Below are 25,390 nucleotides of genomic sequence, written 5' to 3'. Positions count from 1 at the left end.
AGGAAATAAGAACGCATTATAATGCCTTCATATAGAGCCTTCATGGAGAAGGTTGGGGACCACTGCCATAGAGGTCTAACGATCTATTTAAGACACACTTTAATCAACACATTAGTTGCCCTTTTATATATATATTCAGCCACTTCTCTAAAAATAACATTTACCTTACCTCCTTGGCGGAGGTTATACTTGACCGCTCAAAAATCATATTGAATATTTCAAGAGGATCAAGAGGGGAAACCTTCAGCTTCATGAGCAGAGAGACCCCGACAAAAGTTCTGCGATGCATCTCCACTCCGCTCGGTTTGTCGTGTGAACGCCTCATTACCTCTCGACTTAAGAACTTTCCCCTCAATTATGGGCTTACGTCTCTTTACGATTTTTGTTTCAACTGCTGAACTTTAAACTATAATCTGTCATTTGAGCTTCTCCTACCCAGTGGCAAGAATGACTTTCAGAATTTTCTGGTTTTTTTGCACGAAATTTGGCCGACAGCGATATCTGTTGCTCACAAGGCAGACGGCACGTTCACAGCGAAGGCGCCTACGAGAGCGGCTTTTTTTTCCTTTTCTCTCTTTTCATGGATGTCGTCACGGCAGGCGCGCGAAACATCTAATTATCCTCTTGGAAAAAAAAGAGAAAAAAAAAAGGGTTTAACGACCTGCCATTACAGAGGTAACGATTAACTTGCTGGTGGTGATTAATGATGAACACTTGTCTTGGAACCAGCAGGAGTGGCGAGAAACAAGTCGAGGAACAATGAACACGAAGAGATAAAAACTGCTCAATCATCGGTGGAGGAATTCCAAACAACTATTACAACCAGAAAAAGTGGTGAAGACAATCACCTTGACAGGCTCTTATTCTTGTAAGATGTTAACCTTTTGAGCCGTTAAGTAGAATATTCGCCCGCAGCAACGTTCATATGAGACCGTTTGTCAACGCTTTAAGACTCGCAGAACAATTCAATATGGAGTAGGACTCAATAGCACTCCGTTCTGTGTCGGTCGACGTTCCCACAAAATGCTATTAGAGCGCTTGTAAGTAAATAATTAAGTAAGTAATTTTTATTTGTAAAGCGCTTTTCCAGACCAGGGTCATAAAGCGCTTAAACAATCAAAACAATATTCAATAAAGTATATACTTTAAAGATCAAGATAAAACTGATAACACAACAGGAGTTCCAGAAAATCAAGGAAAAGCCTGAACAAATAAAAATGTCTTAAGATGTTTCTTGAAGGAGTCAGTAGATCATCAAACACAGAGGGAGAGGAAGATCGTTCCAAAGCTTAGGAGCAACAGCCTGAAAAGATTTCTCTCCTCTGGTCCTGAACCGTGTGCGAAGAACCATCAGTAGATTCTGATCCACAGACCTCAGAGCCCGATCTGGGGTGTAAGGCTGGATCAGATCAGTGATGTAAAGAGGAGCCTGACCATGAATAGATCTGAAAGTAAGAACCAGAACTTTAAAGTTGATCCTGAAAGAAACTGGCAGCTAATGAAGAGTTTTAAGGATCGGAGAAATGTGAGTTCTTCTACTAGAGCGGGTTGTGATACCCTAAAATGAACTGAACAAGAATGTAAACTCGTTCGCTTCTGACCATCCAAAACAAATCTTTACTAATATTTGTTTTACTCATTTTTTAGGCAGCAAAATTATCTTTGTCTACTTTATCGACTCTCCATCCATTTTCACAGTTATAGTCACAAACAAACACATTTAAAAAAGAAAATGCTGACTTGGCTTTGAGCTTCTTGTACTTGAGGCGTTGCTTTCCTCTAATAACTCACACATTGTAAATGTGTTGTTATTTTTTAAAGTTTCTCTAAGAACTTTTAAGACGTAGTGTCCTCAACGGATCTTTTTTTTCCTTTTGGCCGCGAGCGACGTTCAAACAAGTCGACCAAATATTTATCTTCATCTGGCCAATTTTCTCACTTGCGGATATCAGAATGTTTTTAATTATTCGCACTGAACATAAAGCCATAAACTGTCATGGATATTTCAAGGCGGCTATACATAAAAAAAAAACACTCGAGTTCACACCCAAGGTTCAGGTTTAAAGATCTCTCTGGTTTAACAACAAACACTGACCGAGGTTCATCTGAGCTCTAAGGCTTAGCTTTAAGTTAAAGACTCAAGGTTGTTGCCAATGAATCTTTAATCGAGGCCATGCTACTGAAAAGAAACCAAACTAGGAAAGCAGCATCTGGTGACGTGTTCGCCTTCGATTTCCGACGCTACATACTGTAAACTTTCCTGTGATTCTACTAGAGGAGCAGATAAAAAGTCGGGTGAAACCAATGGTCTATAAAAATGAAAAAACTATACTAACTCTTCCATACATAACAAGACAAGTAGAACATTTAGCTTGTATTTGGAAATCGGGCATATAGAGATAACAGGTCAGTAGGGGGCGCTGAAATGCTCTTGCATTAAATAAGAAAAAGGAGTGGCTCATGCACATTGAGAACTTTGGTGGACAGAAATAGTCTATCATGAACATTAAAACTACATACACTTGCTTGAGCCGTTTTCATAAATAGCTGTACAGTTTTTTGTGTATGTTACAATTAGATCCAAGTTGAAGCTTTATTCTGATTTGATCAAATAACATTTGTCAAAACTATTGAATTCATCTGTTAAAATTAAAGGTGGCTATATATACACAAGTCAAATAATTTTGACTGTATTGATCGTAACAATCATTAACTGCTTATTATAATGAATATATATCATTATTGTGTTGAGTTCAGTGTCTCTTAAATTGATCTTAGACCTCTTTTGTACTCATCAGTATGTCATCTTTTAATCCAAATATTTACATTAGAATAATTCTTAAACCCCACTGAAAATGCTTCATTCATCTGGAGATTAAATCTTGTTTACCATAACCAAACCCACTCTGCTGTGATTAGTCATGTATCAAGGTTTCTCACGCAGCGTCATCAATCCCAGGAAGTCTCCACCTCTAAGGGACTCGTTGTATAAACAAAGCGGGCGTGATTACAGCTGGCTGGAGGAGGAGTGAAGACCATTATAACATAATAATGGACTTCACTCTCGTAACCTCTTGTTCGTAAAGATTTCAGACGGGGGAAGAAGTTTATAAAGTAATAAGTTCAAAACAGGGTCATGATGAGGGACTTACTGCATCTTGGAGAAGAATACTTCAACATTTGAAACATGAGAGTGAGTCAGAAGAGTTGGGAAGTTCTGATGTGTTCCAACCACTGTCTGCACCTAATCCGACATGCCAGGATCGTCTCACCATGGCTGTTTATAATCTTAATCACTGAACAATTGTTTTTCTGAGCAGCTATTTCCAAAGACGCATATTTCAAGGCTACAGAGAAACCAGTGTGGTTGTCAAAGAAAGACACATGTTGAAATATCAAAACTAAATAGCCACTGTCAAAGAAAAGGTCTTTTTTTATATATCTTCATGCGCAATAGCACATATTTGTGTCGATCGACTCCTGCCAGAAGATTACACAAATATCCTCAATGAATGCACCTATAAAAAGCAGCGCACTGGTCTTTCATTTGTGATAGATGTGTGGTGTCTGACCGGAGAGGAATGTCGATCTCTATATCCCCCACAGGACCAGTAAGTAAGTGTCTTTCATTGAGCGCTCATTGCTTCCCTGTGTTTCTAAATACTTTTGATTAATCAGCTGGACTCCCATGTCTCGGCTCTTGAAAACTATTCCCCGCGTCCGTCCCCCGGTGGCTTGAGTTTCGCCAATTCCCAGGACAAAGTTTTGACTCGGGAAAGTCTGGTCGCCGAGTCGGGAGAACCACAGCGTGGCCCCGAGACGTCAGCTGTTGCCCCGACTTTTATAACGTTGTGCACAACACGGAGTTGCTCTTGGCTCTCCGCCCGGGATCTCTCATGCTAAGCTGACGTTCATGTTTCTCTCTCGCAAACAGATCGCCGGTGCCTCCTCTGGGAATCCACGGCCCCTTTCTGTGGCAACGGTGGTGAAATACACCAATCTGTAGAGTATACACGCTTTAACTGGTTTCGTTTGGACTTCTTTGAAGACGGGAAAAGGGTCTCGCTCGTTCCTTTTTTTTTTTGCTCTCGTCACAAAGTACAACAGTATTGTGAAGGCTCTGAACGCAAACAACCCCGGCACGCCATGTCGTTTAAGCAGCGGTAGATAATATCATCACCCGTAACATGAAGAATCTCTTATTATCCAGTGAATACCACGAAATAGAGGCAGCGAGAAAGACCCGATGTTTGTGCCAAGACTTTCTCTCTCTCTCTCACACACACACATACATCCCCTTAGCTTTCACCGCTTCCTGGGAAAACAATGAAAGGAAAGAAAAGTCAACAAACTAAGAGGCAACTCAAGTGATGGAGACTATAAACGGAGCAAGGCAGGGGTGAGAGACATTCAGAGCCGGGATCAAAGTCGAAGCCCTTTGGACCCGACTTGATGAACTCAAGTCACATCCTGAGGAGATCATTAAAAGCAGTTGTTGGAAATGTGTCGCCGTCTTTACCCACATTTTTTTAAGTTTGTGCTACAACGGAGCGAAGCACTTTTGTGTGTTCATATTATCATATCTTCCTCGGTTACCGAAATCATTTGAGTTCCGCTACTGAAGCATCATGGCTGTTCTAGGATTCGCAATTTATGCTTGAACTTAAAGTGACAAGTTCACCAAAAGATTCAAATTTCACAAATTTCTACTCACCTCGATGTCAACTCTGGGTTGGGATTATTTTTAGTTATCCATTCCTTTTTAGAGCTATAGACAAAAATGTTTGTTTATTTTAGTGTAGCGACTGGAGCTCAGTTTTCTTCATCTTCGTTCAAAAAGACACACTTAAAAACATTAAAATACCTCCATACTGCTCGTCTGTAACGTCCTGCTTGCGTTGAAGCCTCAACAAGTCTTTATAATTTCAGCTACAGGTTTATCCTCATTTAATCACATTGCAAGTGGGCAAGATGTACACTGGTGGCCTAGCAGCTTCCACTTAAAATGAGCTTAAAATATAAAAACTTTTATACAAAAAATATTTTCGGAACCATTCAAACATTATAGACGAGTCTACGAAGGTATTTAGATGTCATTTTGGAGGAAGATAATGACAACTGAGCGCAAATTGCCAAATCCCAATTGACATATTAGTTCCTATAACTCTAAAAAAGGAACCGATTATTCTGAAAATAATCCCGACCCTTAGTCGACATGAGGGTGAGTAGAAAATGAGTGAAAATTCTAGTTTTGGGTGAACAGTATCTTTAAGTATCTTGAAAAAAAGTGATATTTTCACGCGTGCACTTTGAACATGTCCAAGGTTGATGTTACAACTCTTGTAAAACCTCACTTTGTTAAGCACCTGCAGAAAAATAGATGGAACAAAACAGTTTGCATGTTGTTGGTCTTTCTATAAAAACATCAAAGCTTCTTTGACCTTTTTTGAAAAATAAGACTAAGGACAGTGGACTTTGAGCAGCCGTTTCCTTATAATCATGATTAAAAAGTACTTAACGTGTACCGACAGGAAAAAGAAATTGCTATGCAAACTTCAAAACCGAAAAACCTCTTCATGAAAGCGTTTAGTAAAGTTTCAGTGATGTTTGATTTTTTTGAATGAGATCTCCTTCGGGAAATTCTTTTTCCAGCAACACAGATGATAGATTCATGAAACAAGAACAAAGTGCGATAAAAAGAAAGTGCAAGATGACACAATCTAAATCTAAAGATAAAGATTAGGATGGAATATCATCTTTTCACTCCACTCCTGCCCCCAAACTCAGAATTAAAACATTCTAAAAGCACGAGGAATGAATGAGTCCCTGAGTCTATTAGTGTTGCATCATGGGAGGGGCATTTGTTCACGCACACGGCTCAGGACCAGAGGAGAGAAATCTTTTCAGGCTGTTGCTCCTAAGCTTTGGAACGATCTTCCTCTCTCTTTGCGCTTGATGGATCTACTGACTCCTTTAAGAAACATCTTAAGACGTTTCTATTTGTTCAGGCTTTTCCTTGAATTTCTCGAACTCCTGTGTTGTTCTCAGTATTATCTTGATCTTTAAAGTATGTACTTTTTTGAGTATTGTTTTGATTGTTTAAGCGCTTTGTGACCCTGGTCTCGAAAAGCGCTATATAAATAAATATTACTTACTTACTTACTTACTCCATCTGCTTCCCTGCTCACTGATGACAGTGTTCAATGCCATGACACTACTACAGGTTCTGGAAACGCATCAAAAAATAGCAGAGCAGATCATTCAGGTCAGGGGTATCCTGTGACCTTTCAAAATAAAATAAAAAAAATCATAATTTTGAATTGAATCACACTCGTAGACGAAAGACAATCTCTTGATAGATAACACCCCTCTGAAACACATGTGGTGACACGTGTTGAGGCCAAAACACTATGGTAACCCAACAGAACCCATGGGTTAAGTGAAAAATAAAAATAAATCTGTGGCCATACAGTAACACGGGCGTGAAGATCGGGTAAATTCGTCACGGATAGTGTGTCAGGCATCGTCACATGCATGGATTTTTAAAAAATTCTGGGCCCAGGTAGACCTCCCGTACGTATTCCCACAGTCGATGAAACGAAGCGAAGTCAGTGGGACGGTCAGACATCAGTGCCTGAGAATCTTGTTCTCTTGACTCCGACGCTTTGAAGTGGACACCGTCCTGCTGTCCTCGAGTGAGAGGAGAGAGCGAGAGCGAGAGAGCAGGGGAGGGATGAGCGAGCCCGAGGAAGTTGCCATGTGTGAGTGGGGGCTTTCCTGGAAGGACATCACTCTCTGTGTGCAACTGTAACCAAGGCTTGCAGCGGTGCCTTATCACGCTGCACAACGTCCACCTGAAACAATATTTGTACATGAGCGTTCAATTTAACATTTGGGTGACCCCTTCATCGCAGTTGCAAAATACACCGCAGCATGGTAGCTCAGGCCAACCCATAATGCAACATGTGACTATAGTGGCGGGGAGCGTTTAGAGGCAATTATGAAGCTCGTTCTCAGAAACCTAATCTGATAAAAGTAATGTCGTTACAACACAGAGCGTTATAAACGATCGTTATTGTGTTTTAAGTAGTTGGAGAAACCGCAAATCTCTTCGAGTGCTGCCGCCGCTGCCATCGGAGTGCACTGCAGCCGAGGTGGAAAACTGCTTACTCTGCATTAAGTTTCATTTAAAAGTGGGATAAAGGATAAAACTGGAGTTTTTAAATCAGATGTCCAGGTTTACTGTTTACTACCAAAAGTGACAGATTCTTAACCACAGCCAGTTTCTCGATTTTATTTTCTCATTCAAACAATGTTCCGGGTTACAATTTTATTATTTCAGTATGAAGATCAGTATCTTGTAACTGTAGTCGGTTCTCGGCGTGAGTCCAATAAACTTTTTGGAATTCAATGTAGGGGGAAAACCTGCACCGCTCGCCCGACAAAAGGACTTGGAACACTATTGTTTATTCTTCAGTTCAAGTTTTCGACACAAAAATCAAACATTTGTTAGAAACATTAACTTCTGCCTTTAGATAATATTATCTTCCAGTTCCTGACAGATGATAAAAACAAGAGCGAAATTAATTTACTCAGAATTTAAGATGTATTAAAAATGAGATGCATGTCCATGTTTATTTTATAAAGAGGTTTACATAGAGAACATAATATTCCTTATTCCTGTTAATTTTTTTTTTGTTTTTCTCACAAATATATATAAAATTATATGATCTTTTTATTGTGTGATTCTGCAATTAATACACATTCTCTTCACATGTACACCCACATAACCTCTCTTCATTCTAGTTATGATCTTTTTTATTGTGTTGATTTTATGCCGCGCACATCTTATATTTGGTTGATTGTATTTTCAGATTTTTCTGTATTATGCGATTTTTGTGTTGTCTTTTTGAATCGGTGTCATTCTTCTTATTATTATTATTATTATTATCATTACTAAGAAGTGACAGTCAGTAACACAACCATTGTGTTGTCCTTGGGTCAAGGTGAACGAACTCCTTGGCTTCCATAAAAACATATAGAGTGGTGGGGGTCGTTCATCTTGACCCAGAGACCACACAAAGTATATCACAAACACATTTGTTTTCGTGTGGCCAAGTCACCATGACCCTGAGATAACGCTAGGGTTAATGAAGTAGCATCAATAGGCCTCTATAATGAAACTGAGAATTTGGGAAAGGTTAAACCTCCGAGGTGTGCATTTAAAAAGGCTTTAGATATATTTGGAAATACAGAGCGAGGCCAAAGACTGAACAAAAATTGACCTAATGGTTTTGCAGTCATTACCTATTCCACCTATTGTACCTTAAGATTTCTTTACCCATCTTGTAGTACTATTACCCAACACTCACATCTTCAGTTGTTTTTTGATTTTGCTGGGGGGCCATGAATACACATAAAATTAATTGGGTACAACATCGATAGCTTGGATAACCATCCCCTTTTTGAGAATATTCTGAGAAGTATTGGGACTTAAACAATAAATGTACTTTTCCCCGAGCGTCACAATAATACAAATGTGTGTCTTCGTTGTTGAAAATACGTAGAAAACTGTCTTTTCAAAGACAGCATCAAAATCAGTGTGTATTGCCGAGAATATGATACATCACGATACAGGTGCAGTGATACCATATATTGCGACACTCTAGAAACAACAATCTATTTGAAAGCTGCAGGAGTCGACTGTATCCTCTCGTCCTCAGTCATGGCCGAAATCTCACAGGATTTCAATGTTAATTCAGCTACGGAAGACATAATGACTGCTTCTAGCGGTCGGAAGTGAAAAATGAACAAATGCCGTGAATATTCGCATAAAATGTGATTTGCAAGCCAAAAGAATATATATATATATATATATATATATATATATATATATATATTATAATAATCCATACGGTTGAATATCGCTACAGTATCATGAAAAAGAATATTGTGATAAATCACCAAATCAATATCTTCTAACACCCCTAATAAAAATGTAAAACCAGAAGCCAAATGAATGAATACCAGAAGTAAATCTTGTCAATACATACAGTATATCGCTATATTTTAAATGATTAATGTACCATTCTTACAGAGCATTTTGTAGCAACGTAACATCTAACTGTCCTTTAGCTGCATAAACGAAGATACTTAGAGTCTAAAAAGAGAATCAAGGACAAACGTACGTCTGCAACTTTGCCTTCACTTACAACACAAAGTAATAATAGCTCACTGTATCACTCTCACACCTGTCCACATGAAAGGCCACAACCATTGTGCATTAGACCTTACAAAAGGAGTTTGTTTATCGGGAGAACAGCTGATAGCAGCACATGCCCTTGGGCTGTTCCTCTTTAAACTGGGCAGGATGAAGAAAAACATCATCTGAAAATTTCCGCAATTCCTCAAACAAGACACTCTGGCCGGGCAGAACATGTAAAAAAAATGAGTTCAAGTGAGTGTGCGCCGACTCCCAGACCAGATTGTGGTAAAGGGGAACAGTCACATGAATGTGATCCGTGCTCAGGCTCAGGCCCTAATTATATGGGAAAAGAGTGTGGTGTGACAGCTATGGTGGGGATTGTGGTTATGTTTTAAGAGAAGGCAGCTGATCTTGTGGAGAGGGTGCTGAGGAGAAAGTGAGAAAACCTATAGCAAGGACATGATTGGAAAGCTGGAAATGCAAAGCTAGCAGAAGTAGGCAAAAAGGGGGACCACAATCGGTATGGAGGTGTGGAATAAAAAGGGTTAAGTGAGGAGTCAGATTGTCCAATGTGTGGCTGCAGGGGAAAGGAGAGGGCTTACAGGAGGGGTTTTAAGAGCCACAGCAACACCACGGATCAGCGGGAGGAAGGGGCTGCCCAGCAGGGGCCGGAGCGGGGAGGAGGGCGAGCGCAGAGCGGCGGTGGGGGAACTAGCTGGAGCGGCTACTCTGATCAGGATCCATTTCCAGCCTGGGCCTTGGAATTCCTTTGTTCCTGTCACAGGTCTCCATTTCCCTCTTGTCTTAATCCCGGGCTGCCTCGCGCCCAGAGCAGGGCAGGTAACTCCACAGAAATGCCTCTCTATTTCCAGACCGCTCCGCACATAGCAGCCACAAAAATAGTTGTGGACACGCAGCGAGGAAACAAGGTAAAGTGCACATGTCACAACCTTTTGGAAAGGGTAAAACTGACCACAGACGGTTTTGGTTCAATTCTAAACCCAAACACGCCCCTAAAGTCCCGATGCCTTCGTTTTATTATCTTCTTCATCCGACACGTTCTTCACAGGAGATAACGGGAGAGTCACCACAAAAAACATTCTCCACGAGTAAAGCTATCCAGCAACACTTGTGCGTCCTCTGCCATGGCTGCAGCCAGGCTGCCTTAAGCCCCCTTCATAGGGCTGCCAAGAGGAGTCAGTGGTACACTGTGCAGCGCTCGCAAAGCCCTCTCCCACGGCTATTAGTGACCATTCATGTGGGGAGCCTGGGAAAATGCCTCTCTTGCCTGCCGTGGCCATGGGGAAACAGACTGGCAGGTGTTCCCTCCCTGTAAGCCCTGGCACCTGTGCAGGAAGAAGAAGGACCCCGGCTCTGCCACAGGGGTAAGATGGCACCGCCAGGGACCGTCAACCAGGCCACCCCGTGTCCGGAGGGACGGGCTCTAACAAGGAGAGAGGGGAAAAAAAAAAGTCTGATTGTTTCTTCTGAAGTAAAACGATGCCAGCCGATGCCAACCGATCGACGATCTAGCCAATATAAAGAAACGAAAACATCCAGTCGGGAAGTTAATTTTGGCTAAATACCTTAACTCCTCAGTGCTATCCAAATAAAACCCAAATAAATCACATTAAAATGAGCTAATCACCCGGTCTTAAGTGGCCTGCCTAACAAAAATATAGCTGGAGTGACTCACAACCCTGGGCCTCTGTTTTCTTTAAGATAAATGGCATCTATTCCCTGTATCTTGAAGACACACACACACACACACACATGTGCAGCCGGCGCCCTTGTAACACACATTTGCTGCGAGGGTCCTTGGAAAAGTTGTTGATAGCTCATTTGAAGTGGCAACAGCTGAGGCCGTTGCGCCGTCTTTACTGCTGGCACCGGCTCAAACTCTCACTGAACACAAGACCCGCCAACACTATCCCACACATACATCACAATCCATCTGCCTTTTTTTTCTTGGCTCGGACTTCAGTGCGGGCCCCACCTGAGGTTCCTTTCCGTGCGCGATAACATGTGTGCGCACATGCTGCCGGGGGTCACACTTGAATACTGCACGGTTTCCAAAGTATGTCTGTGAAGACAACAAGCTTCCCGGCCACGTGACGGACAGCCTAGGAAGGATTAACAGGTTAGCGTTTGACCTGCTCTGATATGGACAACCCCGATGCTTATTACACACCCTGGGGTTTTGCAGGCTTTCCCTCCCCTAAGCTGCTGGTCCGTCCTCCCCTTTTTCTTTTATGGCTCCTGCCTGCATGCTCACTTCTCACAGTCTCCACCTTTACTGTTACCTCAAACGGGACAACAACAAAAAAACACAAGGAATGCCATTACGCTCACTTAAAGACCCGTAATGGGAAGGGGGGAGACGTGGAGGCACTAAATCTTTTTCACAAAAGATCATTTTTCTGATATGGCAGACAAGTGTCTTGTTCCACATTCTTTTTCTGGCAAACGGCCTTAATCATTTTTACATGCATATCTGACTGCTGAAACAGTCGCGGTGCTCTTGTTCACACAGCCGTGTGAGAGGTTTGTGCATGCCATGTGTGTGAGTGTGTGTGTAGCCTGTGATCTCGATCATTAGAGATGTCTGCCTCTCCTCGGTCTGTCACGGGGAATATGAGTCAGGCTTTTCAGTAACCAAACACTGTTAGCCTGTTCACACCTACCCCAGTGGAAGAATATATCTCCACGGCAAACGGTGGCTCCTTCTCACTCACTTTCTCTCTCTCTGCCATGCATTCGGACATGAATCCCATTTGACTATTTTCTGTCCTACATCTCAGTGCAAGACTGGATGCACAGGAATCAAAAAAGCAAGATCGAGTGGAGTAGCGTGAGAGACAGGGATGTAGCCACAGGAGAAACTTTATGGGCCCGACTGCCCTGTAATCCCACTCTCACACTCGGGCCTGCCCCGCTGAGTGAGCCCAGTTTAAACTTCGCTTAACTGCTACCTGTGACAAACCTGTCTGCCTCGCAACACACAGCTGGGGGGCGCCTCTGAAGCCCGGCTTAGTCTGCTTCAAAGGGCCTTCGCGTGGGTGGTTTAGTCACCTTGGCAAATGGGGATGAAATAAATTGCCTCTTCTCAGAATTTATACAAAATTGTGCGAGCGCACCATGGCAACTGGTTTCGGTGTTGGCTACGAACGCTGATAAACACAGGTGTGCTGCTGTCACATTATGCAGAAGGAGCCATACGTATAAGCAATAGAATCATATTTGCATATGGTAATTTGCCAAGTGTGGAAGTCAAATATTAGTCAATATATTTCGTGTTTCCACAGGTCACACACCCTGGGCGAGAGGAGCTACCGTGCCTTGACTAGTTTACTGTATTTCCAAAACCTTTCTCAGGAGAAATCCTCCCTTCATATTTTTTTAATTGTATTTGGCAACTTTTATCATATCGTTGGCCACTAGCTGCGAACAAAGGCCAAGATGACTGTACTGATCATTTCATCTGATAAAAACGATCCTGTCAAAAAAACTTCAAGTCAAGTCTGGAATAACGTTGTAATAATGTTGTCCCGGGTTTAGTTTGATTTCATGGTTGTATAAAATATTTAAAATAGGACACTTTATTCGCTTTTCCCAGGATAGGTTTACAAAACAATGCAGGTGTTGACTGATGTCGACATGTAGTTTATATAGTTTAAGGAAACGTTTCCATTTTTAAAAATAAAAATTTGAAAATGACATGTTATATGATATATTAAAGTAAATATATGCTTTTGCAAATTTAGAGTTACTAAAATCATATAGACTCAATTTATAATCATCTTGGGATTCTTTCTTTTAAATATAATAAACATAAGGCAAATGAATGAACCTCATTGACCTTTGTCTGTAGAAAAACATTTTCCTTTTCTTTTCATGGCTGTTGATGAATGAATACATCCAGGTGCATCATCACTGACTTAGAAGCACATATCACTCGCAGCAATTTCGGTGTCGTCTGGAATTACCATCTGGATCCACAGGTTATTTGAAGGAGTCTTCATACTATGTGTAGAGAACTGCCCAGAGTTCCTATTCCATCATAGTGTGCTGTGTGAACAGGTTCCAGAATGCTACTGCCACCTGCTGTCCCGCTGTGCTCACTGTTTTCAATTAACTTTCTAATGCTTTAAAAAAAAGACCAGGATAAAGTGTGGCCCTTTTACTTCCCTTTTGACTGGCCCTCACCTGGTCAGAGTGACTTACTCTTGTTTCACCCTTTATGTCGTCTCTTCTGCACGAATGTCTTGTCACTCTAAATACACTTTAACTTTTGTCTTTTTGTGTTTAGAATATACATTTTTATTTCCCTGACATAATAAGTAAGTATGTAAGTCATTTTTTATTTATATAGCGCTTTTCCAGACCAGTTCTACATCTCTTCTTTCTTTTTGCTTGACGTCGTTAAAATATAATGTGGCTCCTACGGAATTGAGTGGCGATCTTTGTTTTAAAATGTATTGAATTATATATAATGATATAAAGAACAATTTTAGGGCAGTAATGTTGTTGTTATATATTTGGTTGGTAGAGGTCTGTGTACCTCCCAGAGTGCTTCTGCAGTGAAGACAGGTTCACAGTCCATATAAATTGATGTTTATAAATCCTAGTGATCTGAGGAAGGAGATTTGTTCTACTGTACGGATTCCAAAGCAAAAAAAAAAAAGGCACGAGTTTTGAAGATAATTCAAGCGTGTGTTGTCATAGGGCTGTGGTGTGACTTTGCTACCTTCGACAACAACTGAAGACGCCATGGGTAGCTCTTTCTTCTGCTTGTGTTGTCGTCTGTTGTGCAGGGACTCCGAGTACTGCTTCACTCGTTGGTCAACGGCATCACGCACCAGATCCGTGACCTCCTGAACACACAAAAAAATACTTTAAACCCTCCTTTAAATAGTGAGAACTATGGCCGAGGAGGGAACTGTATGGAGGTGAGACTAACAATAAAAGAAGAAAGCAGGCTTTCAGTCATTTTAGATTCCACGCTGCTGCTGTCGGATGAAAAAAAAAAAAAAGCCCCGCAGCAAAACCTGGGCCATATAGTCACACGCGCGCTCGTTCACGTGCACGCCCTCCTCTCTCTGTGTCTGTACCTCGATGTGGCTCGTAGTAAACCAGCTGGTGTCCACTTGGGCGCCCAGGGGCAGGACGTGGAGATCCACCAGCACCGCGAAGTTCCCACACTGTAACACAAAGAGGAAGGACGGAAGGCAGGTTGCTAAAGGGACAACAAAGGAAATCAGAGTGCGGGTGATTGACAGCGAAACAAACCACAAACGACCCCCTATGTCCTCAAACTTCACCCCAGGCCTCTCACAGCGGTCCACTCCCTTTTATATCTGCGTCCAGCCATCTCACCACCAAAAAAAAAAGTATGATCCCGTTTGTCTCCTCGAGTTTCTCATCAAACGGCGTCAAACGGTATTCGTAAGCTTCCACCGGCACAGTTGTCGTCTCAGGTTGCGGGGGTTCCGACACAAAAGCCTCGTCTTCTACTGTATGCGGTGGAATTACCCTAAATTGTTGCAGAGTGGTGATTAGACGTCGCAGACCTACCCTGAAGCACCTCCCGCGGCCGTACTACAACTTTTGGAGTGCTGTAAAAAAAAAAAGTACATGGGTGCAAGAGTGGATTCCACAAGCACTACATCATTGTGTCGCCGACAATAAGCCACGAGAGAGACTGGGAGGTCAGAAAAATGCCGCGGCCGGTTAAGTTGCCGTTACATCTTTCTCGAGTCGGCCTGATTATGGTTCACACATGAGTGCAACGGCGGCTCGCCCGCTGAGAGCAAACGTCTTGTGTGAAACTTTTCTCCGCGGACGGTAAAAGTAATGGATGGACAAAGACCACCCACGACATAAAACACAAAGTGATGATGCGACGAGGGGAAGGAAAAAGAAGAAAAAAAAAACGCATCAAGTAGTAAAAACAAAGACGGAAAGATTCCAGTTTTCACAGAGCCAAAAGGGAGCAGTCATTCATCTCGTATTGTACACTTCAGCTTTTGTTTTAAGGCGTCATCCTCTCCGATGAGGGATTACAAACAAGATGACGGATCTCCAAACTCCATGATGTTTCTTAGAAGAAAGAAGATTTTTTTAGAAAATGTTCCCCACATACGTGTGCTTCTCTTCAATGTTAAAGAGTCAAAAAGAACACAAGAATGATTAAAATGGCTGTCAAGTGTTGAAGTAACATCAGGTAAAGTTGAATCTGACTTTCATAACTGGGGTAAAAGTCTAGGAAAGCTGAAGTCCAAAAGTATCTAATGCGGTAAAGGAAAGAAAGCATCTTAAAGAATCTCAAGGTAACAACCAATAGTCTACTTTTCAACAGCAAAGTTTGAAGCTTCGTAACAAGTAACTACTCAATGCTCCAAAGGGAATCTTATGTAGCTTATTAAACGATGACACTGCATTCAAATTCTACGTCGCCATTTCAAAAATGATTGAAAGCTGTAACTGGTTGGCTGGGCGGAAAAGAATTATGAGAGGTTTTTTTTCACTGTAACTGAGAAGGTTGTTGTGAGGGATAGCACTTTTTTCGCAAGTTCAAATAAATGTTGTTCATTTAAACATTTTCTATTGTCTATCTACTTGTGATAACGATCAGTAAGTTAATGTCAATAAAATGAGGTTTTAGAGAGTGTATGAACTGTGTGAGAATGAGGGAAATGTTATTGATTTTTTTCAGGTTTATAAAGAACGCAAGAGGCCTCAACATGTTTTTGAATAATTGATAATTGAGCCTTCACTTCACTCTATCCCCTGCAGTATTACAATGTACTGTGTTATGTTCAGCACAGGTGATTATGATATGGATTTTGTTCAATTGATCTTAGTGTATATGTTTTTATTAGGAATCTCCTTGGCAGAGGTAAGTACGAGATCACCAATTATATATATATTGTAGACCATCTCATGCTCAAACATACAGTATAACCCTAAAACAAAGAGTTGAATTTTGTATTTATTTTAAAAATCATGCAAAGAGAGACCACCGCTGTGGTTTCTCTCTCGCCTCCAGCCCTGAATAAACGCACAAAAAGCTTGGATTGAAACAGAATGGGGGTCTTTCCAAGGGCCCTGGTAGATCAACCGGTTCTCCTTTTTTTTCCGTCAACTTGTCAGTGTCTTTCCTTTGCATCAGTATTCCCTCCATCTACTAGCCTTTGTCTCCGGGTGATCCTCGCTTGACTGATGGTCTCGGTCGACTGCCTCCAACGCAACCCAGTGTGTGGCAATGCCTAGCAACAGAGGGTCCGACCTTGTCCATCAAATGGATGAACGGACGAGTGGCAGGGACCCCCGGGAGAAACATGGACGACGCCTGACACGTGCAGGTCTCTGGTTTATAAATCGGAAGGCAAGTAAACATTTGACTACAGCAGATACAATAAAAATGGATTTATTTATTTTGAGGTCATAATTGCGATGAACCTAAACTCCCAAACTGTATCAAGGATCGCTATCCACGTCCTGGACCAGAAATAAAAACCAGAGAGATAAAAAAGAAGTACACGACCGCTCTTTTCTGGGCTTAAGGTCAACCGCTCTGGAGATTTGTCGGACCCGCCTCAAGAATCCTGACAGGGATCACAAGATCAACGTTAGACTTGTGCAATCCGCGATGAGCTCTAAAGAGGTTAATTTGGTCAATATCGTGAGAGAGAGGGGGGGGCGGGCGGTATGGCGTCTACAGGCGAGACCCTATAGAGGGCAGCAGCAGGGTGAATCCCCCTAAAGTAGATACTGAGCTTCTGATTGTGTGTCGGGGCTTCGAGCCAGACGTCTTGCAAGCCCGAGACTGACTTGCTTTATCACATTAGGAGCAGCAGACAAGACTGGACATTAATGATAAGCATCGGTCGGCCCCTTACAAAAAAGAGAGGAAAAGAAAACAAGCATGTGATTTGAAGGAACTTCTCAGAAAGGGGGGACGTCAGGAATGCAAACTAATGAAATCACACTAATGAGAAAACTATTAATTTGGTTTGGAAAACTGCAGGTTTTCTTAAACCTGAAGGCTTTGGATGTTTGTTCTCTCCATCCTACTTAAAACACCGGTGCGGTTCTTAGCCGATATGAACCTCTTCTATGTCTGAGGCTATAGTTCTCGGATGGAAATAGGAGGGGGAGATTTGGGGATCAGAAGTGAGGGGTTAAATGCAGATGAAATAGCTACAGTAATACAATAGTAACAGTTTGGATTAATGTTTAATGGGTCGTCACTTATTAGATCATCATTTGTCTGAACCGGTCAAAAGTGAGTAACCATCAAACCAATCTGTCAGATCTTTTTCGATAAAAAGGCGTCAGGAAGTTCCTCTTCATACATATTAAAGTGGGCCAGCGCCGCTTTTGTTCCCGATTCTTGCACCGGTCTTTTGGGCGTTATGAACACAAGCTGAAGGCTGAATGGGAAGCTGCTACTTAATACAGAGTCCTTTATGGAGCCACCTTTTGTCTGCTGTCACACATTCAATGAGTCTTCCTGCAGGCTACAGCTAAACGTCTCCTTTTCTACTTCTTAACAACCGTGGCCTGTGGAGGAAAGAGTTGACAAAACAAAAAAAAAAAGGAGGCGTTAAAGATATTCCGATGGTCTCACAGCAGGGGGGCAATTCCATTACGATCCGTAAACGAACGAATCTGCGGCAACTTCTGTCCTTCATTCAAGGCTCTGGTTTATATCACTCGCAGTTCCCAAAACACTGTCTACCTTTTCTTATCTCGCGTCCAAAACCCGGCTCTCCATCCTCCGGCTCGGAGTTTGGGCACAAAGCCCAAAAACCTAAGCGGCCTCCCCACCTTGCTGCCCTTTTTGCCTTCGCTATCGCGTCGTATAAGAACCAGACCTTCTCCTGACTGCACTTAGCTCGCAGGCTAACACTAACCAGCCGCAGATGTTTACGTTGGGAGAGAAGAGGCAGCAGATGTGGTCTCACTCAATAAAACATGCATCTCTCCTGCGATTCCCTTTTGTATCTCACTATTCACTTTCTAGTCTGTAAACGCTCCACTTCGGCGTCCGTGACAGTCGGACCGCCTCGCTCCCAGGGGTCATCTGTGTGGGCGGCTCTCCCTCCAGGTAACGCACCTGAGTCTGAGTTATTTGATGAGAAAATGAGACGCAACCCTGCCGAGGAATTCCAGCAGCAAGAGCAGACAGGAATCACTCCAGGTACAAATGAAGACAGCATCGATAAATGGGAGTCATCTTGACACCTTTTTTTATTTCTTTTTTTTTTTTACATACGCCTGATTCTGTGCAGGGTCTCGATGTGTGGTCCCATATGAGCTCATCTGCACGGTGACAACACTAAACAGCACATAAACCGACTGACTTTTTAACTGCTCTGTGACGGCTCAAAAAAAAAAAACTCTTTGTCTACGACATTATATGTTCAAACTCATCCGTGCATGTCGCTAATCGGAGGCAGATTTCAAACGCTCTGAAATGGTAATAGTCCTGGCAGACACGAGCGCTTGAACGGATCAGTGGAGTAGCCTATAGGCCCTTTTTTTTTTGTGAGGAGGGTCTGAGAAGTGGCAGGGCACTATATAAACCTAAGCCTACTTAAGAGAGAGCATACCAGCGAGGGAGTCGTTTGAAAAACATCCTCAAGAGTCGTAAAAAAAAAAAAAACAAGCGTTCAGTTAAAACTCCCAGCATTTTCAAATATGTACCTAGTCAGCAGTCGGCAAACATTTCTGGGTCACGACACGTTGATAGATACATACTTGTTTGTGGTTGAGTTAGTTAAGCCGAGAGGACGAGTATCTCAGAACATTTTCTCAGGCCCGAGCTGTATCATTATGTGCCCAGTGGGAAGGAACCCTCGGTGAACCTTCGCTGTTTAACTCTCACACCACCGGCAGTGTGAGAAGGAGTCGGTCCAATATCTGCCCCGACTGAGGACAGGAGGACTTACAGAGGATGTGAGGGATCAGGGTGAATGTCTGAAGCCCTCTCAGTAAATGAAACACAAACAAAAAAGAGATCAGAGGAACTTAACAAAACCATCTGATGCGCATTATCCGCGAAAAGAAAACATTAGGCTGAGAGAGACAGTTTTTTGGGGGGGTTTTTATGGTCCACTTACAAAGGCGGTCAGGAAACCGATTCATTTTGAGGTTTTTAGGAAAGGTTACGAGGTCCAAAAATAGCTCCGCACATGAGCAAGGTGAGAGACCTCAAATGTGAGTCTCTGCTACCACCTAGTGCCTAAACGATGACATAGCTTTTTTTCAAAATGATTTCTACTCTTTTTATTAGTCGTTACTTCTTTCGTACTAAAGGAAAGATAATTTACATTTTAATTTACATTTTGTTTGTCATACATTTAAATCATTAAAAAAATCAAATAAATTGAACATGAGTTAGTACAGTTTTAAAATGATAAATTTCCCTTGGTTGATTCTATATATGAATACGTTTTTTATGAAGGTTTTATACACAATACATTCTGACAATGTTAAAAGGACATTATAATCTGACTATAAGGCCTTGAAGAGGATGTAATGACAGTTTAGAATCGTGTATGGCTAAGTTTAACAAGGTTTATGAAGCTTTAAGTAAAGAAGAAACAAATTACACAAAAAGTTTATTTCTGAGTAAATCGTTTTTTTGGGGGAAAATTATAGATTGTTACTTAAAGTCCTTAAAGTCACATTATACTGTAGCATTACATAATTAGATTTCATAAAAAGTAAACATTGAATAAATGTTTGAGAAAATCAGTGATTCTTAAAATTAGATTAATTCGTAACCGTTATTATGTGCTATGTAGCCAAGGAATACAATGAACCAGCTGAAATACCTGGTGTTTTCCGGGTAAAAAAAATACATTTGAAAATAACAACCAAAAAAAATCAGAGGGAGAGACTGAGGTAATTTTAGGATGATTGCTAAAAGGATCTTAAATGATGGAAATCATGCTAATTTAATTTGTATCATTAAATATTATATACCTTTAATTGAAATCCTACCTTTTTGAATTTCAGAGTGTCTTCTGACTTCCAAACTATATACTGTATATGAACATCAATGTTTTATAAACTTGGACATCAATTGTCATATATGATTATAAACAGTCTTAACATCTTATATAAAGCCTCCAATGCATAAAGATGTCTTGTGAATGTACAAAAAATGCAATATTCATGAATTCTTTATAGAAGGTTTGCTGAAAATTGCACAATGAGGAGCAGTTACAGTTGTAGAAATTAGTTTATAATAATAGAGAATACATGGCAGATATGAGAGTTATTATTGACATTATATTTCGGCGTCTTTGTTTATCAAAAGTACAAATACAACATGTCTCGTTATAATAAGCAATAACAAGAGCTATAGAGTTCGCATGAAATACGACAATTTGACATTTTAAGATCTGTAACTTCTGTTCGAAAAACAGAAGGCTTTTTTCTTATTTTATTACAAATTTTGTGACTTATTCAAAAACATCACGAGGTCAAATTGTGCTACTTACCTTTATGACAAACTTGTGAGGAGCCATTTCAGAAGTTTCCCATTTGATTCACCTAGAAGATAAATGAAAAACATACGTTATAAACAAAGGATCAGCACTGTATACAATGACACAATACCTAGTAAAATAGATGTACTTAATAGATGTATAATTTATTACTGTCAGACCCTCACAGAAGAAAGTCACTAGTGGAAAAGTATCATCAAGAATCAGAGATAGTTTCAGAACACACGATGACACAAAGCAAGTTGTAGAATTGTACATATTTCATATGTTTGTCTCATTCCTGTATGAGTTTCCTCATAATGAAACAGATGCATCAGCAAAGTCTCACATTTTAAATAGATAAATAAACCGCAACGTGTTTGGTAATATGTTGCGGTTTAAACTCATATCTAATATTTAAACATCACTATATTAGAATTGAATGTTGCAGTAAAACGGTGAATTACATTCTATACTGTGTTGTTGTTCAACTGTGATGAAGGAAACGGTTTCACTGTAACGACGTTAACTATGTCAACGGAATACAACTGCATGTACGTTTTTAAAAGGCATAACTTAACTTAAAATAGTAGACGAAATACAACTAGATATTCTGTGTAATGAGTTAAAGATTTGTACATACCGCCATTGGTTTTGAACGACAAACGAGCAGTCATCGCAGCGGATGTGACGTCAGAAAACATTGGTCCTTCGTTTTTTTTAACGTATTGTTTATTGTTTGATGGTTGAGTAAAAAATATAATATTTGAATATATATATATTGTAGCATAAATTTAAAAATGAAATGTATCGATTCAACTTTATTTAGGAGGAGCAGAGTTGTTGACAACAACGTAGTTGCCATGGAGACGAGTGTTGCCCGTCAAGGTGCCTGATTAGATATGACAATAACAATACATAAAACGTAATCGAATGTGGATCTACAGATAGATCGGTATGTGAAATTTTAAGTTAAGGTTCGGATTATAAAAAAAAAAGTCATATTAAAACACATGAGAGTGTGTTTTAGGAAATATTCTATAAGGCATATTTGAGGACACCCTTCCGTAGATGCGAAAGATTTGATCCAATCGATTTAAGTTGATGCCGATTGTTTATCTTTTTTTGTATACAAAAATGTTGACCTAAATCAACGTAACCATGTCCCGACTTGTCAAGAAAACGCCTTCTCTCTGCACCGACTCGCCTCTCGACGACGCCGAAGTCCAGAACAAGATCCGTGTTCTGGCTCAACTTCTGAGCTCGTGTTTCGGTCCCTCTGGGAAACTCAAACAAGTCCACAACAACGTCGGGGGGCAAGTCACGACCACCTCCTCCTCTTGTGTTCTCCTCGCAGCGATTTCTTCTTCTCACCCGCTCCTCAACCTCATCATTCAGTCCGTGCGCGACCACGTGTCCCGCTTCAGCGACTGCGGTTTATTCGCGGCGATTCTGTGCCTCTCTCTAGTCCAACACTTGGATCATGGGGGGCTCAGAAGAAGTGTGGCCATCAGGGTCTACAAGCATCTGTTGAGTGTGTGCATCGCTTATCTCCAGCAGGACGACTGCGGCTGTAAAGTGAGGTTGGACTTCAGCAGTGGTCAGAACTTCATCACTCTGGCTCGCAGTGTCGTGTCCAGCAAACCTGCTTGTGTTCTCACAGGTTCAGAAGAGCTTCACGTCAGCACTTTGGTGGTCCGAGCCTTCCTACTGTCTGTGCCTTGCAACAGTCTTGGCAGTGCATCCCTTGGCAAGATATTGACAATCCCAGTGGAAGGTATTCCTGTGTTGGACTCTGCAGTTTTCCCAGGTGTGCTCCTGGACCTGCCAGATGTCTTCACCGACTTCCACAGTCCTGATCCACTTCGCGTGGCGTTGTTCAGCGTTTCTCTCGCCGGGGACCTCCCTGGGATTGGAGACGACGGGACCATCGAGGCCCACCAGGGCGTGGACACGGACTTGCAGATCCTGGATCAGCTCTTGAAGATCTCGGAGCGAGTCGTCGGAGACGGGGTGAAGCTCGTCGTGTGCCAGAAGGTCGTCCATCCGGTCGTGCAGCGGTACCTGAGGGGTCACGGGGTCACGGTTGTGGAGAGGGTCGGGGTCAGATGTATGGAGCCCCTGGCGGAGCTGACGGGTGAGAGTTGGTAGGTGGTCTCACAACATTTTTAAGATGCTGATTTTTTTTGTGTGCCTTCCCAACAGGGGCTCGTCCTGTGGGGACGTTACACGTCAGCGTTGATCCACAGGCTTACGGTGAAGTTAAACATGTGCAACTAAGGCAGTTTGGATCCAAGAAACTGCTGCATTTACTTCCAGGCGAGCAGTCGGTGACTTGCACCATCATCCTCTGCCACAGGAACGAGACAATGCTGAATGAGTTGAAGGTAAGTTTAAAAAGAAAAGAGGTTTAATTGTGGGGTTTTTTAAATGATGTGAATCTTGAAGGTTGTGTGCCAGAAAGCAGAGCACGTGTTAAGACTCACTCTAAGGGATCAGAAGTCACTGCTGGGAGGAGGCTGCACCGAGACCCATTTAGCAGCTTACATCAGACGCCAGGTGAGACTGGACCCTGATCATCTTCAACGATATCACCACAATAATTCACTCTCGTAGTGCAAACGGAGCGAGTCGGAATTGGCGTCGAGGTTGGGATGCACGACGGGGGAGTATCTGCTCGGCGTGGAGGCCTTCTGCGGCTCTCTGGAGTCCACCGCCCGAGCCCTCGAGCACAACAGCGGCGATTTGCCCGTCGACCTGAACAGTGCTCACCACTGGACTCTCCCGGCCGATGGGTTATCGGTGGAGATGGAAGATCGTTTCTGTGGCTGTGGATTAAAGAAAGACTGCACGAGGAGTCTCTTGAAATCAGAAGATACAGATTTATCTCCTGAGCTGTCGTCAACATTGCAGCCAAAGGTTCTGGACTCTTTCACAGCTAAGATCAATGCTTTTCAAGTTGCTGTAGAAACAGCAAATATTGTTCTGGATGTAAATTTTCTAATTCAAGATAAGAACTAAGGAGTAATACAGGGAAATATAAACTGAGGAATATACTACTACTACTTATACTATTTACATGTGGAAAGATAGAATGCATTAACATGATTTATATTTATTTACTGTAATTACTGAATGTTAATACACTTCACATTATGAGATCATCAATCTAAGAATATAAATAATGTTTAACTTGAACCTTCCCAAGAAACTTTTTTAGAGGAAGAACCCTGGGTCTGACCCAAGGACGCTTTCAGTAATGCTATAATGTGTAATGGGTTAACAGCCTCCAGGAGGCGCTCTTGCAGGGGAGATAACCCTCAGAAAAAGATGATTACATTTTTATTTCATGTGATGCTGCTTTTTAATTAAATGGTCATCAATCTGGCTGTTGAAAAAGGAAATGGAGAAGCTGCATGTACAGTAAGCTTGGCATCACATCATCAAAGGTGTGATGTTGGAGACGGCAGCGTAAATAATTGACTAACTGAAGCTTTGAGTTAATAAAAGCGGATGGTATGAACTCTTGTTTTTTATGTAGCCGTTTAGCTACCACGTTACTATTGAAGAAACCTCTGGGATGAGAGGTGAAACATCAACAGGAGATCTACAGATTTGGACAACTTGATCTCCAACTTGATTTGGAGCTTATAATCCATGCGTTTCTGTCTTCTCGTTTAGACTATTGTAACAGTTTATTTTCGTGTCTAAACCAGAAGGAGCCGTATTGTCCTGCAGTTAATACAAAAATTTGCAGTGAGAATTCTGACCATCTCTAGTAGGAGAACTCACATTTCCCAGATCCTTAAAACTACATTTTCTGCCAGTTTCTTTCAGGATCATAAATCATAAATTTCTGGTTGCCTAGAACTCCACACAGTCCAGTTGACTTGCTTCTGAACAACTTGGATAACCATGACCTGGATGGATGAGAACCTTCAAAGACATACCATGCTAATAGCATCAGTAGCATACCCTTTACTTGGATCTTTCTGCGTGAACCTTTTATATTACTGGGTGGACATCTATAAGTATGGCTCAGAATTACCGGTTTAAGGCTGTGGGAGGAAAACGGAGGCTTAAGAAAGTGAAGCTCAAGTGCCAACATTTCAACCTTTTATGTATTTTTATTGAAATCAGTCCTCTACTTTTTGCATAAACCTGCAGACATGTAACGAAACCAACAGACCGGGATGAAAATATGACCCAACTCTTTTAGGAGGTAATCAGAAATGACACACTGAATGTTGAGTGTACAGCAACACAATTGTTCTGCATGATTCCAGGAGGAACAAAAAAAAAAAAAAAAAAAAAAAGAACCGAGCAGAAATATTTTCAGTACATTTTACTCTTTTTGTAACATGAATCCGTCGCTTCATCAGAAGAGCTTTTGGGATGCTTTATCAGTGGAACCTGAGATAAAGAAACTCCATTGAAGGGAGCAGTTTAGTATTTGTTCATCTTCATTGCAAGAACAACAAGGAAAAAAAAAAAAAACAGTGACTCCTCAAAATATTTGAAAGAGAAAAACAGTGTTGAGGTTCAGGTTTTTGTCATGGTCAGATTTATGCAAGATGGGAGGAAAACCGGTGCCACATTCTTCTTGACGAGCCAGAGACAACACCGGCGCTCGGCAACAATTCACGGGGCGGGGGGGGGACAAAAAAAAAAAGCAATAGTAAAC

At 41.6% G+C, this 25,390-nt stretch overlaps 2 protein-coding genes across 2 annotated transcripts in view; one reads left to right on the top strand and one right to left on the bottom strand.

The window, feature by feature from the left end:
• Positions 1–21,365, bottom strand: part of slx4ip (SLX4 interacting protein) — a 39,305-nt gene extending 17,940 nt beyond the window's left edge. Inside the window, exons 1-4 of the mRNA XM_087802706.1 lie at positions 21,350–21,365; positions 20,722–20,773; positions 14,317–14,406; positions 13,953–14,079 (exon numbers count right to left, since the gene is read on the bottom strand). Coding sequence (XP_087658832.1) covers positions 13,953–14,079; positions 14,317–14,406; positions 20,722–20,748 — 244 coding nt within the window. The 5' untranslated portion in view covers positions 20,749–20,773; positions 21,350–21,365. The remainder of the gene's footprint in view (positions 1–13,952; positions 14,080–14,316; positions 14,407–20,721; positions 20,774–21,349) is intronic.
• Positions 21,366–21,807: 442 nt separating this feature from the next.
• On the top strand, positions 21,808–24,163 carry mkks (MKKS centrosomal shuttling protein). Its single transcript, XM_087802792.1, has 4 exons — positions 21,808–22,843; positions 22,912–23,093; positions 23,155–23,265; positions 23,323–24,163. Exons 1-4 carry the CDS (start codon positions 21,868–21,870, stop codon positions 23,725–23,727), a joined length of 1,674 nt encoding a protein of 557 aa, XP_087658918.1. The 5' UTR covers positions 21,808–21,867; the 3' UTR covers positions 23,728–24,163.
• Positions 24,164–25,390: the final 1,227 nt, after the last annotated feature.

This window comes from Callionymus lyra, chromosome 11 (genome assembly GCF_982586985.1).
Source record: "Callionymus lyra chromosome 11, fCalLyr1.hap1.1, whole genome shotgun sequence".
NCBI lineage: Eukaryota > Metazoa > Chordata > Actinopteri > Syngnathiformes > Callionymidae > Callionymus > Callionymus lyra.
Note: the sequence above shows the minus strand (reverse complement) of the source record. Positions and strands in the feature narration are given on the sequence as shown.